Below are 16,747 nucleotides of genomic sequence, written 5' to 3'. Positions count from 1 at the left end.
ACTCATTTTTGCACAGCCCACAGGAGTACACATTTGATCCCTGTTGCATATATGCAATGTTGGGCAGAAATGGCTTTATACAGTTGTGGGGGGGCAGCCTTGTGCTTTGCTTTCTGAAAGGCTAGAAAAAGAAATATGGGTGCAGCTCCCTCCTCTTCTTCCCACCATGAGGCTTCTAAACCGTTTTCAAGCCTGGCGTGTTCAATTTTAGCAGGCGCCTGGCTGGCCCAGAGCTTGCATGCTTTAGGTTGCATTCTTCCTCTTCCCATGCTGGTTGCTGCTGCATTCCTACCGATGCTTACTCAGGGTTTATTCCCACTGAGGGCCCAATCCTATCCAATTTTCCAGTACTGGTGCTGCTGTGCCAATGGGGTATGCACTGCTTCCTGTGATGGGGAGGCAGTCACAGAGGGCTCCTCAAGGTATGTTCTCTTACCTTGGAGTTGCATTGAGGTTGCACCAGTGCTGAAAATTTGGATAGGATTGGGCCCTAAGTCAGGGTGTCATAACCTCAAAAGAGAACAAGGCACCCCAAAATGTAGGACACCTAAGAAAAATGTAGGACATGACAAAATAAAACACTCATAGATTGATTTCAGGTGGTTTATTTAAACACTTATGACTAAATTTAAAACTAAAAAGTTGGCCATACATAAATCATTACATATTTTTAGTATAGAATGTATCGTATTAATTGCAGGAAGGCTCTGCATTGGCTGCTCACAGGGAAAAGGAGGACGCGAACAGCCCAATCCTATCCACACTTTCCTGGGAGTAAGCCCCATTGACTCTAATGGGACTTACTTCTGAGTAGACATGCATAGACTTGGGCTCTGACTGCAATCCTATCCATACTTTCCGGGGAGTAAGCCACATTGTCTACTCAGAAGTAAGTCCCATTAGAGTCAAATAGGACTGGGCTGTGAAGTTCTTTTCACATGAGGCTAAAAAAGAGGACGTGTCCTGGCAAAAGAGGACGTCTGGTCACCCTGCACTGAGCTGAGCAAAGGTCAGCTTTTTGCAGCCCAGCTGAACAGGGCACGCGGGGTGGTGGTGGTGAGCACAGTGTATCTCAATGGAGAGCCATGTGCCTGCGTTCCAAGCGCGCTGATTGGCTAGTTCCCTGCACGGGCTTCTCGGGTGGTCGCGTGACGTGCGCGGGCGCGTGTGGTGTTAGAGAGGGTGGAGCGGAGGGGGGCGGTGCTCTAGCTGGGCGCGGATGGGCTTGCTGGCGCGAGGGTGGTTCTGAGGGGAAGGGGATGGAGACGGCTGGGTGGCAGCAGCAGCAGCCATCCCCCGGGGGTGTTCCCCAAGACCAGAGGGTGAGGGGAGAGGCCTATGTGTGGGGCAGAGCGGTGCCTGGGGGTGCTGCTTGGGTACTTCAGTCCAAGCAGCCACCCCAGTAGGCTTGCATGGGAGTGGGGAGTTTATTTTCTGTTGGAATAGGGTGAGTGAGGGGGGTGAGGAATGGGGGGGGGGTCAGTAAAACTTACTGCAATCCTGTTCTTTCCTAGGAGCTTAAGCCCCGTTGAACACAATGGGGCTTACTTGGGAATAGTCAGGAATAGAATTGAGACCACTTACAGCCCAATCCTATCCACACTTTCCTGGGAGTAAACCCCATGGACTCTAATGGGACTTACTTCCGAGTAGACATGCAGAGGATTGGGCTCTTAGTCTGATAAAGTTCTGGAATAGGTACATTCTACCTCTTCCCCTTTTGAAAAGTTGTGTGGTACGATGTTCAAAATGTAATTGCCTGTAACTTCCAACCTGTGTGGGAAAGGGATGGTCCAGATTTGCTGTTGCAGTTCTCCACAGTTACTTATGAGTAAGCTTCATGGAGCTTGCTATTGAGTAACCACCCTTAAGATTGTGCTGTGAGAATTCAAGAGGCTAAGGGCGCAATCCTAACCCACTTTCCAGCATCAACATAAGGGCAATGCAGCTCCTAGGTAAAGAAACAAACATTACCTTACTTTGAGGAGGCCTCTGTGAGTGCTCCCCAATTGCAGGTTGCAGCACATGCTGCATTGGCACAGCTATGCCAGTGCTGGAAAGTGGACTAGGATTTGGGCCTAACTTTTACAGCCAGCTCTTTGTTATATAAATATATCCTGTTGGTTTCAGTGCGGTTTCAAATGTAGCTGTTATGTAACTCCAGGAGCATTGCTGGAAGAAGCACAGAAGTCTTTTTGAATTAGTGTGTTAGCTGTCTAATTTATAAGCAAGCTAGACTTTTTCTGTAATGCCGAGTGAAAATATGTAGCACTGCATTATATTCTGTTGTGCTTGTGGTGTTGAATCCTCTGGCACAGGTTGGCTGATTTCACGTTCTGACGTAGAACAGGGGTGTCAAACAGAAGGCCTGGGGGGCTGGATGTGGCCTGCAGGAGCTTTTTATCTAGCCCTGACACTTTCAGCTGCTCAGCAGTGCTGAGGTGTCACTGCTGAAAGGACAGCCCACATAATCATTGGGCTCTCCCATAGCTTGAAATATGATCAAGATTTGCATATTTTGTCTTCAGTCATTTGCAGCTAATGAGTTCCTGAGGAAAAAAATTTTTTATTTCCAGTTATGACTGGTTTGACATCACTTCCAACCCTTAGCAGGTGTCATAAATGCTATTTGGCCCGCTGTATGAAGTGAGTTTGACACCCCTGATGTAGAACATTCATTCACAAGTAGAATTTTCCAGGGAACAAAATTGTCAGACTGTTCACAATGCAGCTTCTGAGCAGGAATGGAGTTGTCATTTTTGAACTTAACCTCACAAAACATGGGGACAGGACGGATTTTGTGGTGTGGTCTGAAAATTGGTATGAGGCCCCAGGAGATAGCAGAGCTCAGGAACAGGGAACCCAGAAATTAGGTGACTGAAAGAAAGATGTGGAGAGTAGGTTATAGACCAGGGGTGTCAAACATAAGGCCCGGGGGCCAAATGTGGCAGCAGAAGCTTTTTATACAACCCTCAGGCTTTCAGCTGCTGAGTAGCGCTGGGGTGTTACTGCTGAAAGGACAGCCCACATGAAAATTGGGCTCTCCCATATCTTGAAATATGATCAAGACTCATATATTTCTCTTCTGTCATTTGCAGCTAATGAGTTCCTAAGTGAGAAAAAAGTGTTTATTTTTGGTTATGATCTGTTCAATGACATCACTTCTTGCCTAATGACATCACTTCCGGCCCTCAGCAGGCATCATGAATGCTATGTGGCCATTCGTATGAAATGAGTTTGACACTCCTGTTATAGACTTAGAAATGATAACCTAGTGGAAGGAAGCCGCAAATGTCCACCCTTTCTCCCTAGCTGTTCTGTTTACAACTGTACTTTGCTTCTTAAGCTATTTCTTCCCAACGTTGCATATATGCAACAGGGATCAAATGTGTGCACCAATGGACTGAGCAGAAATGGGTTTTAAGATGCTTCATTTCTTTGTGAAACTTTTGTCACAATGACTTAGTCCTTGTTCCCAGCCTTAACTATTCTTACTGTGTGAAACTGCAGCATATGCTTTGCCTTCACTTTGTAGTATCTCTTTAGATCAGGGGTGTCCAAACATTTTGGCATGAGGGCCACATCATCTCTCTGACACTGTGTCGGAGGCCAGAAAAAAAAAGAATTAATTTACATTTAAAATTTGAATAAATTTACATAAATGAATTTATTAGAGATGGAACTTACATGAATGAATGAAGGTCTTACAGTAGCTCAAGGTCTATAAAAGGCCTTGCACAAAGCAAGGCCAGCCTTTCCTTCGCTGCCACTGTTGCATCACAGATGTGAAACAGCAAGTAGTGGAGGGAGTCCTTGTCCCACAGGCGAGAAGTCAAACAGTCATCCTCATGCTGCGAGCAGTTGCGTTGGGCCAGCACAGGCTCCGGCAAGTCTTCAGAGGGCCAGAAGCTCATTGGAGACTGGGGGTTCCCTGAGGGCTGGATTGAGAGCCCCCAAGGGCTGCAAGTGGCCCCCAGGCCAGGGTTTGGGCACCCCTGCTCTAGATTGTAAGACCTGGTAGATAGGGGCCTATCTCTTGCTCTGTAGGTGCTATATAAATTATGACAAGACACAGTTTAACAGCAAGGATGGATGATGGGACATCTGTAACAGTGTATCAGATACCTGAGAGGTTACCATAGGTAGAGATGAATACAGGCGTCCTCCAGAATCCGCAGGGGGATGTTCCTGCCCCCCCCTGCAGATACTGTAAACAGCAGATAAGGGGGAGCCCTATCTCCATGGCCAGAGCATACATCTCCAGGTAAGAGCATAGCGAAGCAAATTAGAAAAGGATCAGGCCTGTAAACAGATGTTAAAAAAAAATATTAAGAGATGTTAAAACGATGTTAAAAAGGCCGGGAACTCAGAAGGCTTGTCTAAACAGAAGGGTCTTCAGGCCTCACCGAAAAGTTTCAAGAGAGGGAGCAGTTCTTAAGTCAAGGGGAAGGGAATTCCATAGTGTTGGTACCGCTACTGAGAAGGCCCTATTTCTTGCTGCTGCCTCACGTACCTCCCTAGGCTGCGGCACTTGTAAAAAGGCCTTCTCTGATGACCTAAGAGGACGAACCGGATTGTACGGGAGTAGGCAATCTTTAAGATACCCTGGCCCAGAGCAGTATAGGCCTTTAAAGGTCAAAACTAGCACCTTGAATTGGGCCCGGAAACGAATGGGCAGCCAGCGCAGCCGCTGGAGAAGCGGACTGACAGAGTCAAACCACCTACCTCCAGTAACTACACAGGCCACTGCATTCTGCACTAGTTGCAGTTTCCGAACCGTCTTCAAGGGCAGCCCCACATAAAGCGCATTACAGTAATCTAGTCTTGATGTCACCATGGCATGGATCACCGAAGCCCCCCTAGCCACAGCCGCCACCTGGGAATCCAGGAGCAGCTGCGAGTTCAGGTGGATCCCCAAGCTGTGGACCTGCTCCTTCAGGGGGAGTGCAACCCCATTCAGTGCAAGCCGATACTCCAGCAAATGCATCAAGAGTTTCCGAACCAGGAGAGCCTCTGTCATATCCGGATTTAATTTCAGCTTGTTAGCCCCCATCCAGATCCTCACTGCCTCCAGACAGCGCTCCAGGAACTCAACTGCCACCCTGGAGTCTGGAGGAAAGGAGAGATAGAGCTGGGTGTCATCAGCATATTGATGGCACCCCATTCCAAACACCCGGATGACCTCTCCCAGTGGTTTCATGTAGATGTTAAAAAGAATGGGGGACAGAATTGAACCCTGTGGCACCCCACACCTCAAGGGCCAGGGTGTCAAACAGGCATCCCCCAGTTCCACCATCTGTGACCGATCCTCCAAGTAGGAGCGGAACCACTGTAAAACAGTGCCTCCAACACCCAGCTCCACATTCCCCTGAAGTGATAAGGTGTCTTGCTTGAAAGTATGCTATAAGCTAGTAGTCAGATGAGCAGGCAAGCAACCTGCAGCCTAGAAGGGAGACTAAGAGCAACAGGAAGTAGAAAGTGAACATTTGCTACTAGTCTCCTTTCTAGGCTGCAGGCTCCTTGCCTGGCTATAAGCTTGTTGCTTATCCTGTTTCTTCAAGCAAGATACCTATCACTTTGGGGGAATGTAATCAACATAAACAAAGGTGTTGGGTCGCAGGGTGGGGATGGAGAACTGTAGATAACCAAATCTGCAGATACCAGATCCATGGATACCAAGGAACTCCTTTATGTGTTACAGATGAAAGAAGCAAAAGATACTGGCAGATAAGTTGCTGCAGTATCAGCTTGGATTGGATAGACATATACAATGTCAAAAGAAGTTAGGCAATGGCACAAATTATCTGGGAAGAGTTGTATTTTCAATGAAGAGGCAAGACAGACTGTTAAGGAGAGCGTTTATATTAGTAACTGAAATATGAAAATCTCCCTCAGAGCCATGGGTATATCATCCCAGAGAGATCAGTTAAAGCACTGGTTCCTAACCTTTAGGAGTTTACGAACCACTGAGGCAAAAATTGGAAGTACTGTGGACCACACTACTCCCCTGCACACAAAATATACAATTAAATTTGTAATAATTAGAGAATATTTATTAGAGATTTATTATTTATAGAGAAGATTTCTGGGTTGCTGATTTTTTTGTCAGCCTTGGGTGCAGGTGGTCTGTTCTCTGCTCTTTCTGGTGGTGTTTGGAAGTATCTCCCAAGCGAGTGCCCCCCACCATGGACTACTAGAGATGGCAGAAAATAGACTGCCCACAGCTGCAGTTGACACTTCATTGATGGTTACAGTCTGTTCTCCACCCTCTGGTGATCTGTGGCAGAGTGCTCACTCAGCGAGATGCCTGAAATGATCAAAGGTGGCCTTTTCTCTGAGATCTTGTGGGACCCCTTCTCGGTCTCGCAGACCACCAGTGATCCCTGAACCACAGGTTGGGAACCAGTGAGTTAAAGGCACAGAGGCCAATGGGAATTATGTGCAGACTTTGACCATATATAGGTTTGTAGCCAAGAGGAGTGTGATCCCCTCAGAGTTAATCCAGAGGTAGGTATCCTAGGTAGTCTTTGGTTTATAAGAAGACTGTAGCCGTTTTACTTATGGAGAGAAAAGAAAAAGTATAGGCAGTGTTCTACTCAGATGTCTCAGCAAGTCAGCTACTTCTAGTGTTATTGGCACTGACTGTGATGACTGCCAGTGATTGATCACTTGGGTGTTACACTTTTAAAATTTAAATAGGTTTAAATCCTACTAATTAGCACATTTTTTCACTGATTTGTGATGCTTCTCCTTAGTGGCATTTGACTCTTAGGCCCTACCAACAAAAACATTTCTAGCGATAATCTGAGTTAGCTATGGATTGTGCCCATATAAGGTTTCTAGGGGAGATATAACCTCCTTCTTGACCCTTTCTTATATGTGGCTTGTTTGGGACAGGAGGAATCCTGTCTGCCCTGTTCTGTCATGTGTTATACAGATGGCTTTATACTTCTGGAACATTCTTATTGCTTGGGGAGGAATAGTGGAGAAATGCTGTACTTTCTGTGGTATTTGTTTTGCTTTTTTCTAGTCTTTCCCTGTAGATGTTCTTAGAATCCTTCTTTTTCTGTTAATCTGTCTTTTTCTGAACTCGAGAAAAGAGTGAGCACTATTGGCTCAACAGCCAAGTCTGAAGGGTTCTAGTATGGGTATTTTTCTTTTACTTGGTAAACTTGGATAAAGGTAGAATTTTCTGCCTCTGAACTATGTGACTGCTTGTACAGTTGGACTATGTGACTGCTTGTACAGAGTCCATTTATTAATCTGAGGAAGCAAATATTGTCATAATGCCTTTATGCATGTAGCAAAAGAAAAAGGCATTCTCCTAATAGAATTGTTTGATTTGGGGCCAAATCCTATCCAACTTTCCAACCCTGTTGTAGCTGTGCTATTGAGGTGCATTCTTCAGTGGTGGGGCAGTCATGGAGGTCTCCTCAAGATAAGGGAACATTTGTTTGTTTACCTCAGGGCTGCATTGCAGCTGCACCAGCACTGGAAAGTTGGATAGGATTGGGCCCTTGGTCTTGTGAGGTTCAGAAAAGGTGACTAATTGCTGCATGTCTAAGCAGTTACCAGAAATAATCATTAATCAACATTTGACCAAATAAGTTGTAGCAATGATAGTAACATAACTGTTTACAGAAACTGAGTACATAATAAAAACTCTCTAAAAGAGAGAAAGAGGGCAACCAAAGCATCAAAAGACTTTACCTTACCAAGTCCCTATTTTACAATCCCTAGCATTTATTTTATAAATCTTATCTTCCTCTATCTCTTCCTCTACTTTGTTGCTACTTCACATTTAGCTACCTGGAAGACATGGGATATCAAACATTCAGTCTTGTGAGGATTTCTTTAGGAGAGGTGGGTCATCTAGCTTCCTAAACTAGCATTTCTGCCCTGCAGATAAGGATTGATGGGCCCATCCTTTCCAGAGAGAATAAAGTTGAAGTGGTGAAGAGGGTGATGGCTTTCAGCTGGCAGCCTAAAAAAGGTATTTAGGAAAAAAAATATGCTACAATTCTAGCTTTGGATTCAAGAGAACCTATTTTCCTAGGAAGAGGTTCCATAGTTCAGTGGTAGAATGTACATTTTGTATACTTCCCAAGTACAGTCTATCTAAGAGGAGAGTTGGAACCCACAGTTTGGGAACAGCTGCTCTAGGTAGTAGTAGTTGTTGTTGTTGTTGGTCCTTTTCACTGTTCAGTTGTACGGGATGCCAAGAATTGCTTCTTTCCTTATAGGCCTGGCAGAAGATATGGTGGACAAAGCCTCAAACACTCTGGATGATTCTGAAGACTTGGAGTCAGGTGCTGAAGACTGCTATTCATATGATGATGGTGGTAGCCTGCTCACAGATGATGAGGATAGCCTGCTCACAGATACAGATTTTCCTGAGATTAAAACTTCACTCCACTATGAGAAAGAGGACTGGGATAAAGAACTGGCTGATTATGAATACAATAGTGAACCTTATGGTAGGTAGACACCTTAATATGCTTTTTTTTTTTAGTTTAGGTGCTAAGAGGCAAGGTGTCTAGAGATAAGTACATTATGGGAAGGTATCTATGGAAGGCAGTGGGCTGTTGCTGATTAATAAAGCATATGATTTGTATGTAGAAGGTTCCAGGTTCAATCCCTTGCATCACTAGATAAGAACCGGCAAAGATATTTGCATTGTGGCGTCCTCATATGGTGAACTGTGGAATAAGCACTATTACTAGTAAATGTTCTAATGTTTCATATTGGGCATGTGTATATATACAGTCTTCTGATCTCACTGATGCAGGAAGAAAACCATCACTATGATTCTAAGAATGTTTATTCAAAAGTAAATCTCCCTGACTTCAGCAGGGACTTGTGCCTAGAATTACTGGCTGAATCCATGAAACCAGAAAAATGCTAAAATACCACACTGACTTAAAGGCACTCTCAAATTACCTCTTTAGATTTTGATGACATTATCCACTATGAAAGTTTCCAAGATCAAGCTGCAGTGGCACCGTGTTCTCTTCAAGGAGAGCCTTTGTATGACCCAAGCTCACACCATGTAGCACCACTGACTTGGGGCCCGCTGGAGACTGTGACGGTGGATGGCCAGTTTGATGATGCAACTGACTGAAGCGCTTCCAACATTGGGCTAGAAATTTAACTTCTGAACTGGATTTCTTGCATAAAACTGACCTGATAAACAGTACATCTGGCCCTTGTGCTCCCAACAGGGGTTGTTTGCCTTTTCTGAAAATTTCCTGTTTGGGAATGGGTGTGTGGCAAATAAACAGTTTGAAAACTGGAACATCTGGAGCTACACGGATGACAGTTTTCTAGCACTTCTTGGTTTCAGTAAACTGCCAGTGTTGTTGGTGTTGGATTTGTTACTCTCCTCTGCCTATGCAATTTTAAGTTTTATTTGATGTGAAAAACCATGTTGTGCTGGCAATACGCATATCTGTTGGTCACAAACTCAATGTAACTGCTGCAGTTCTGGTTGTTGTAGGCATTTAGGAACTCTTCCACATGCTGGAGGAATATATCTTGATAGGATCACCCCTGAAGAATACAGATAGTTTAATTTTGCATCATGTGTATTTTATTTAATATTCATGTCAAAATAAAATGGGGTTACTTAGCCATTGCTGGTAAGACTTCCATGAAGTTTACATGAATAAATTGATGCAGGGCCGGCAAAAGCATTCAAACGCTAGAAAATACTATGGAACTAACTTGTTCCCACATTTGAGTCCTGAAACTTATCATCTGCATGTCTCCAAATAATGATGATTCACAACTGTCCTTGTTTTGCTGAGTGAAAATTGCAGGGAATGATCTGCCTGAACAAGGACATGTCCTAACCCTGTAATTCTCCATTTTGTTCTAAATGGTGGAACTTTTTTTGCGTTACTAAGGGAAATACACTGACTTCCAATGATTAGCTATACTCTGCTGCTTGCATATATCCTTCCCTTTATTCCAGTGGAAGTGCTCTGAAATAGTAAGATAGTCAGTAGAGGCAGGTACATTTCATTTTGCTTCTTTGTGGGTGGATCTACATGAAACAGCTCTAGCATGTCTAGTACATGGAAGGAAACTGGCCACTGGAAGCTGGAAGGAAGCTGGGTAGATCAGTTCAGTTGTGAAGTCAGTGCAAGTAGTTGGGTTATGTGCATGGTGAAATGATCCACAGAACCCTGTGCAAGATGTGACCTTTTCCTTGTGCATCCATGTGTGCACTTAAGCACTGAATTGAGTTTGCTGGATGCTCATCTGCATGTTCATTGAAGCTGTATCTGCTTACCAGATACAATACAACCGTCTGAGCTAATGTTTGAATCTCTCAGCTCTTTCACTAGTTTTCATCACATATCTCGACTTTGTGGATTGTATGTATTATGGGAAGTTCTCAGATATTACTGGCTACATATAGCCTATAGAGGGCAGCAGTAATCCAGCCCATAGTTTTTGGCTTGTTTCACCTCGTAAAAGACCTTTGCTGTTTGTTTTACCTAGTTAGTTAGACAGGGGAGTAGCAAAGCAAGTGTGAGGAGGGTAAAAAGGAAGTTTCAGCAGTGATCCAACAAAAATGGAGCAGGTGAAATGATGCTTTATTGGTGCATTGAATTATTTTTAAATGTTTTAGGTTTTTTAATTGATATGTTTATGTTTATGACAGATATGTTTATCTGTCAGTAGGGGAATCAGTAAAAAATACACTTACTTTATTTAGCTTGTTGTTGAAGGTAATTGGTACCTGGTTTCCTCTTTCATATTTGAAAACAGAGTGGCTGCTTAATGTGCCCCTTTTCCCCAGAACAGGAATTCCCAGATAAGAAATCCTATCCTGTCTTGATGTATGTGTAAAACAGTGTCCTGCTACACCACTATTAAAAGTCATTATAGCACATATAATTTCCAATTGTATAGTATAATCATACATTCAGTGACTGTATGAGGTTGTACTGTCTGTGACTTCAGATTCCTCCTCAAAATGTGCCCCTTTCTGTGAAGCCTTTGGGAGAACTTCATGCAGTGCAATCCTATTTTTATTTACTCAGAAGTCCTACTAAGCTCAGTGCACTAAAACAAAACTGCAGTTTTAGTCTTCATACAGGGACACAAAGGCCTGTGAGAGCCTCTAACCTGGCCTCTGACTGCTCCTTGCTGTGTCTAACAATCTATCCTTAGATCAGCAGTTTTCAGCTGGTGTCCCATAGCACACTGGTGTGCCGTGAATGGTCCACAGGTGTGTTGAGAGAGTTTGGAGAAGGTGAATTTATTACTAGGATTACTGGGGTGTGAGCCTCCCCACTAGTGATGTGGTGTGCCTTGGCAATTATTAAAACACTGATGGTGTGTCCTGAAAATTTTAGTGCATTGTCAGTGTGTTGTGAGATTAAAAAAAAAAAAGGGTTGAAAATCATTGCATTAGATGCATGTGCATAGCAGCCTTGCTCCTAAATTCTGTGTGTGCATGTGCATGCATGCTTGGAGGAAGTGTGCAAGTGACTGCCAGAACTGAAGCATGAGCAAGTATGTGTTCTGCCTTGGAGGAAGGCAGGTCTAAAAACTAACTGCAAATGAGAGGGAAAGGAAAGCTTCCTGTTTTCTTTCCCAGAATTCCAGTTCAAGAAAGAATGCTGGACAGTGAATGTTGTGAATTAAAACAAAGTGATGGATCATAAAATTTGTTTTAATATATAGTGTTGGAATTGAAATGTGGTTGTTGTAACAAGTAGACATTATTGCCCTCTCTGCAGTTAAAGTGCCTTAGTGTGTCCCTGTGCTCAAAAGGTTTGCCTGCTCCTGAAGCTGAAGTGGGTGCAACTGTAATATACGAGTATATTCGTCCCCTTTGGACACAAAGGCAAACCACCAACTCCCAGATCAGTAGACTATGTATTGTTAACCTCTCTGTCTTGAGCTTCCGTTTGTTCACTTTTAACTAGCTCACCACTCATATTTGACAACCATTTAGACTTGCTCTGTCTTACCTGATTGGTGCACATGGAAAGTAGAGGAAAGTATCACAAATGCTAATAGCACAAAACCTTTGGACAAATTCCCCTGGTAGGTTCATGTAGGTATTAAATCATAGGAAAGAAGATAAATCCTTGTGGCAATCCTGGGGCTTGTGCCACCCTGGGGCTGTTCCTTGAGATGCCACCCACTGACTAGGAAGTAATTTGATTGGAAAGAATTGGGGTGACCATTCTGAACAACCACTCCAAGTGGAGGAGGCAGTGGATGGTGGTAGTGCCTCTGTAGGCATGCTGCCCAGGGTCACTTGTCCCCGTTGACCCCCCCCCAGGTACATTAGTGTGGCAGCCTGTGGGCTGCTTCCCATGGGATAGAGCACTGCTATTAGCTCCTAGAACCTGGATTGGTGAGAATGGAACCACTGTAGAGAGGTATATCTAGAACCCAGCCCAGCCAGACAGTACAGAAAGATTTTGTGGTTGATGATACTAAAAGCCTCTGAGAGGTCCAGTAGGATCAACAAGATTATGTTCCCCTTGCCTATCTCCTGACAAATGTAATAAAAGGTAGTCTGTGTACCATGTCTGGGCCGGTAGCCAGACTGATCAGCCAGATCAATCAGTTTGATCTGACAGCTACTTGTGTTACCTTCCCCATCACACATTGGATCACACCAGTAACTGAAATTGGAAAATGACCAATTATTATTCAGCAACTTTCTTTGTACAGGTTTTTTTTTTTTAAGAACCTACTTTTAAATAAACCATCTTCCATTAAACATTTTAAAGCCCTGTGAGAAGCTTCTGCTTCAGCACAGCTGAACTGATTTTAAGCAATGTACACATGAATGCAACACCTACAATTGTTGTACTTGATTTTTTGTTAGTCTTTGAACTTCTGACCCCTAGTTTTGCAAGTATACTGTTCATGGCTGCATGAAATACCTAATGGCCAAGGATAATTATGGTATGTATCTCTTACAATTTAGCTGCCCCCCCTCCAATAAAAAGTGGTTGAGGTTTTCTTGTCAGTTACTTGGCAAGTTTTTACATCATTATCGTATTTAGCTTGCATCTCAGTTGCTTTCTGCATTGCCAGTTGTAAAGGGGGGCATGCAAATAATTTCACAGACTGGGAGAAAAATGGTGAGGACAGCAGCTTTTCCTAGCCATCTGCTGTTCCTGGGGATTCCAATCTGGGGTCAGTTGGTTGAGCAGGCTGATAAGTTCCAGCACTCCACAAATAAAAAAAAAGATTTCACATTTGTCAGGATGGGGTCTTGAAGTAGAAATCTTGTGGTTGGAGGTGGAGATCTAGCTGATGAGTTACCTGTGATGGTGTGTGTTCAAGTCTTTGGGTGAAGAAAGGAATGCAGTCACAATTTGAAAGCAGTCTGAAACCTGTAGTTTAGACAGACTTAGTACAACTACCAGGAGCCTGGCCTTCTGCTCATGCTAGGTCATCAGAACATCACCTGCTGCCTTTTAGGAATGAGATTCTTGCTTCTGCACATCCTCCAGGCCTAGATTTTAATTCAGCCAAACATGAGCCTTGCCAGATGTTATCTGAGACATATATAGGTTGAATCCTTCAATGCACTAAAGTAAATCAATTGAAAAAACAAAGTCCCTTTGCTCCAGTGATTTAAAAACAGCCTTGCTGACCTTTTGTAATGCTCACAGCAGCAATCAGTCTCTCTTCAGGTGAGGCAGCACAAGGAGGCAGCAATTCCTCCCTTCACCAGGAGACCCAGCGAGCGGGGGAGGAACTAGAGAAGGTGATAATCACTGCCATTAAGCCTTCTTTCACTTGCTCAGGGGGAAGGGAGGAGTGAAGCTGGAGAGAGAATGATTGATGGATTGTCAGCCAACTGCCTTCTCTCAAATCAATGAGGTTATTGTTAAAGAACTGTTTTCCTTTAATTTAAAAGATACTTCTCATCACTTTGAGATAGAAAAATCTGTGGATAATTAGGTTATACATGTAATCACTTGCATAACTGTCTCTCTACAACAATAAAAAGCAGTTTTTAAAACTGATTTTAAAGGGACACATTTTTCTCCTTTTCCAGGGATCAGCACATTCCTTCTCACTTGCAGTGGCCATTTGTGTTGAGTCAAATTCGTGTATAAAAATCCACGTATAACAAGGTTGGACCTGTATAACATGTTTTCAGGGGGGATTTGAATGTGTATATGGGGACTTAGCTGCAGTGGCTTAAGTCACACCTCAGTGGAGTACAGATGAGAGCAACAGAGATGTAAGTGCAATAAATACACAATTGAGGGTGAACTCAGATGATAATACAACCATATGCACTTAAGCCCTAAATCAGCGTTTCTCAAAGTGTAGATTGCAACCACCTGATGAATTGCAACCCGATGCGCATTGTTGTGCTGCAAAGCATTACTGGGAACCACTGGAGGCACTTACCCACTCCATTGGCCACTACAGGCTCCAGAATGCCTTGGGAAAGAGACAGGATGTAACTTCCAGTTTCCAGTTTGAGATCCATGTTGGTGTGGGAGTTAGGCCTGAAAGATCCAGGTTCAAATCTCTCAGCCATGAAGCTTCCTGAGTGACCTTGGACCAATCATTATTTCTCAGCCTCACCTACCTTACAGGATTGTTGTTAGGACTAAAGGAGGGAAGGAACAATGTACTTGAGCTCCTTTCCTGAGCTCCTTTCCCTGAGCTCCTTGGGGGGAAAGGCGGGATAAAAATTTCATAAATATAGTTCAGTAGACTGCAATTTTGAGTGGAACAACTTTGGAGAATATGTTGCAGTAAAAACTCAAAATCTGTCAGAATTAGTTTCACCTAATAAAAATGTGAATCTCTCAATCATCTTGGGAGTTGGCGGTTCTTAGCACTGTAGTCCCTCAGTCATGGGGCAAACAGCAAGAGTGCCCTGTCATTCATTAACGGCTAATGTTGCAGGCTCTTGTGAGAGAGGAGAGTCTGTCGGAAATATCCTGCAAAGCATATGTGGGAGCCTACAGCAGCTTCTAGTGATGATCATTAAAGCTTTGGTTAAGTATACTGTCTGCTTAACGTTTCAATATAATGAACAGTTTCCACCTCTTTAGTAATCCAATTGCTCTTACTTGAGTAAAGCCCAGGAGTGAATTTAGCCTGATTGTTCTTGGTCAGTGTTGATTTTTCTCCTATGTGCAGGAAATGGTTTATTTCAGTATAGTCAGCCTGTTCCTATTGCCTATCACTGCAGCTGCTTGTGAGTAAATCTGAATTCAGACAATTTTTCATCAGAGAAATTGATGACTTTGCAACATTCTTTCCTATTAGTTCAAGAGAAGCCTAGTCATGGACACTGGCTCTGTAAGCAGGACCAGACAATCAGTTCAGGGCATTCCATTGCTGTGGCAAGCAACAGCACAACTGGAGTAGAAAAGCAGTGAGCAGTGGCAAAAGAGAGGCCCTGAGAGAGGGAAGAAGATGAGCCGGAAAGTCCAAATAGGAAGGGATGGAATGCAGTTCCGGAAACAGAGGAGGTGACAGATATGCAAACTTAAACTGGCTTAATCTGAAAGATGCCCCTTTAAATCATAATTAATTTTTAAAATCTTGCCAGAAGTCTCCTCCACATCACCCAATAAAAATTGCAGAGAATATCTTGCTGTGCATAGCAGAAATTTCTCCTTCTGGCTTCCCATTTCTCTTCCAGTACAACAAACTTCCTTCCCCATAGGAAGAGTACTGAGCCTCTTCAATGGTGCATTTAGAACTCCTAAATGTTCTAAAATCTGTTTCAAAACTAGAGAACTTTTGTTGACATTGACTGCAAACCTGTAGTCAAGACACTTCATTTTACACTTAACTGTCTTATGCTACAGTGCAACTGAGTGTGCATGTGCTTGCATTTTGGATGATGCAAATCCAGAGGACATTATTTGTAAATATACAAATATATTTATACCAGAGGTATACCTTATTTAAGGGACATACCTTATCCCTGCTAACTGGGTAAGAGGCTCTTTTTCAAGTGGGTGCTCTTTTATTTAGCAGGGGGAGAGGCCCGCCTCACCCCAGTGGTGTCTTTTGTAGTGGCTGTCTGCTGGTATTCTTTTGCATCTTTTAAAGTTGTGAGCCCTTTTGGGACAGGGAGCCATTAGTTATTTGATTTCTCTCTGTAAACCGCTTTGTGAACTTTTCATTGAAAAGTGGTATATAAATTCTGTTAATAATAATATTGATTTCATTGTGCTTAAGTGCCTTGGTTGTCCTGCTAGTCAGAGGCCATTTTCACAATTAAAATGTTATATTGGGTTTTGCATGTCTTGTGTCTTTAAAGCAGGTGGGGAAAAATGCAAGTTCTACTCCATATCTTTAGATGTTCTAATGTAAGGGTGGCCAAGCTTTCAACTTTAGGGCTCCTGGACCTTTAACATTTGTGTAGAGGAGGGAATTTCAGAAGGTGCAGCTAGATGACAAGCTGTAGCTGCTGAGATTCCCTCTTCTACACAATCCTTAAAGGTCCAGGAGCCCTAAAGTTGAAAGCTTGGCCACCCTTGCCTTAGACCAGGAGTGTCCAAACATTTTGGCAGGAGGACCACATCATCTCTCTGACACAGAGTCAGGGGCAGGAAAAAAAGAATTAATTTACATTTAAAATTTGAATAAATTTTCATAAATGAATTTATTAGAGATGGAACTTATATGAATGAATGAAGGTCTTGTAGTAGCTCAAGGCCTATAAAAGGCCTTGCACAAAGCAAGGCTGTCCTTTCTTTTGCTGCTGCATCACAGGCGTGAG

The 16,747-nt window shown here is 43.4% G+C and overlaps 1 protein-coding gene across 1 annotated transcript; it reads left to right on the top strand.

Annotated features, from left to right (window-relative positions):
- The first annotated feature begins 1,227 nt into the window (after window positions 1–1,227).
- Window positions 1,228–16,124, top strand: COPRS (coordinator of PRMT5 and differentiation stimulator). The gene is made up of 4 exons (XM_066618296.1): window positions 1,228–1,322; window positions 7,906–7,993; window positions 8,244–8,477; window positions 8,949–16,124. The coding sequence occupies exons 1-4, from the start codon at window positions 1,260–1,262 to the stop codon at window positions 9,119–9,121; spliced, it is 558 nt and encodes a 185-aa protein (XP_066474393.1). The 5' UTR covers window positions 1,228–1,259; the 3' UTR covers window positions 9,122–16,124.
- Window positions 16,125–16,747: the final 623 nt, after the last annotated feature.

This window comes from Tiliqua scincoides, chromosome 2 (assembly GCF_035046505.1).
Source record: "Tiliqua scincoides isolate rTilSci1 chromosome 2, rTilSci1.hap2, whole genome shotgun sequence".
NCBI lineage: Eukaryota > Metazoa > Chordata > Lepidosauria > Squamata > Scincidae > Tiliqua > Tiliqua scincoides.
Note: the sequence above shows the minus strand (reverse complement) of the source record. Positions and strands in the feature narration are given on the sequence as shown.

Excerpts from the sequence above, each read along its gene's own strand:
- COPRS (XM_066618296.1), top strand. The coding sequence starts at position 1,260 with ATGGAGACGGCTGGGTGGCAGCAGCAGCAGCCATCCCCCGGGGGTGTT. Across the intron at positions 7,994-8,243 it reads CAGCTGGCAGCCTAAAAAAG|GCCTGGCAGAAGATATGGTG; the intron begins GTATTTAGGAAA and ends CTTTCCTTATAG. Across the intron at positions 8,478-8,948 it reads ATACAATAGTGAACCTTATG|ATTTTGATGACATTATCCAC; the intron begins GTAGGTAGACAC and ends TTACCTCTTTAG.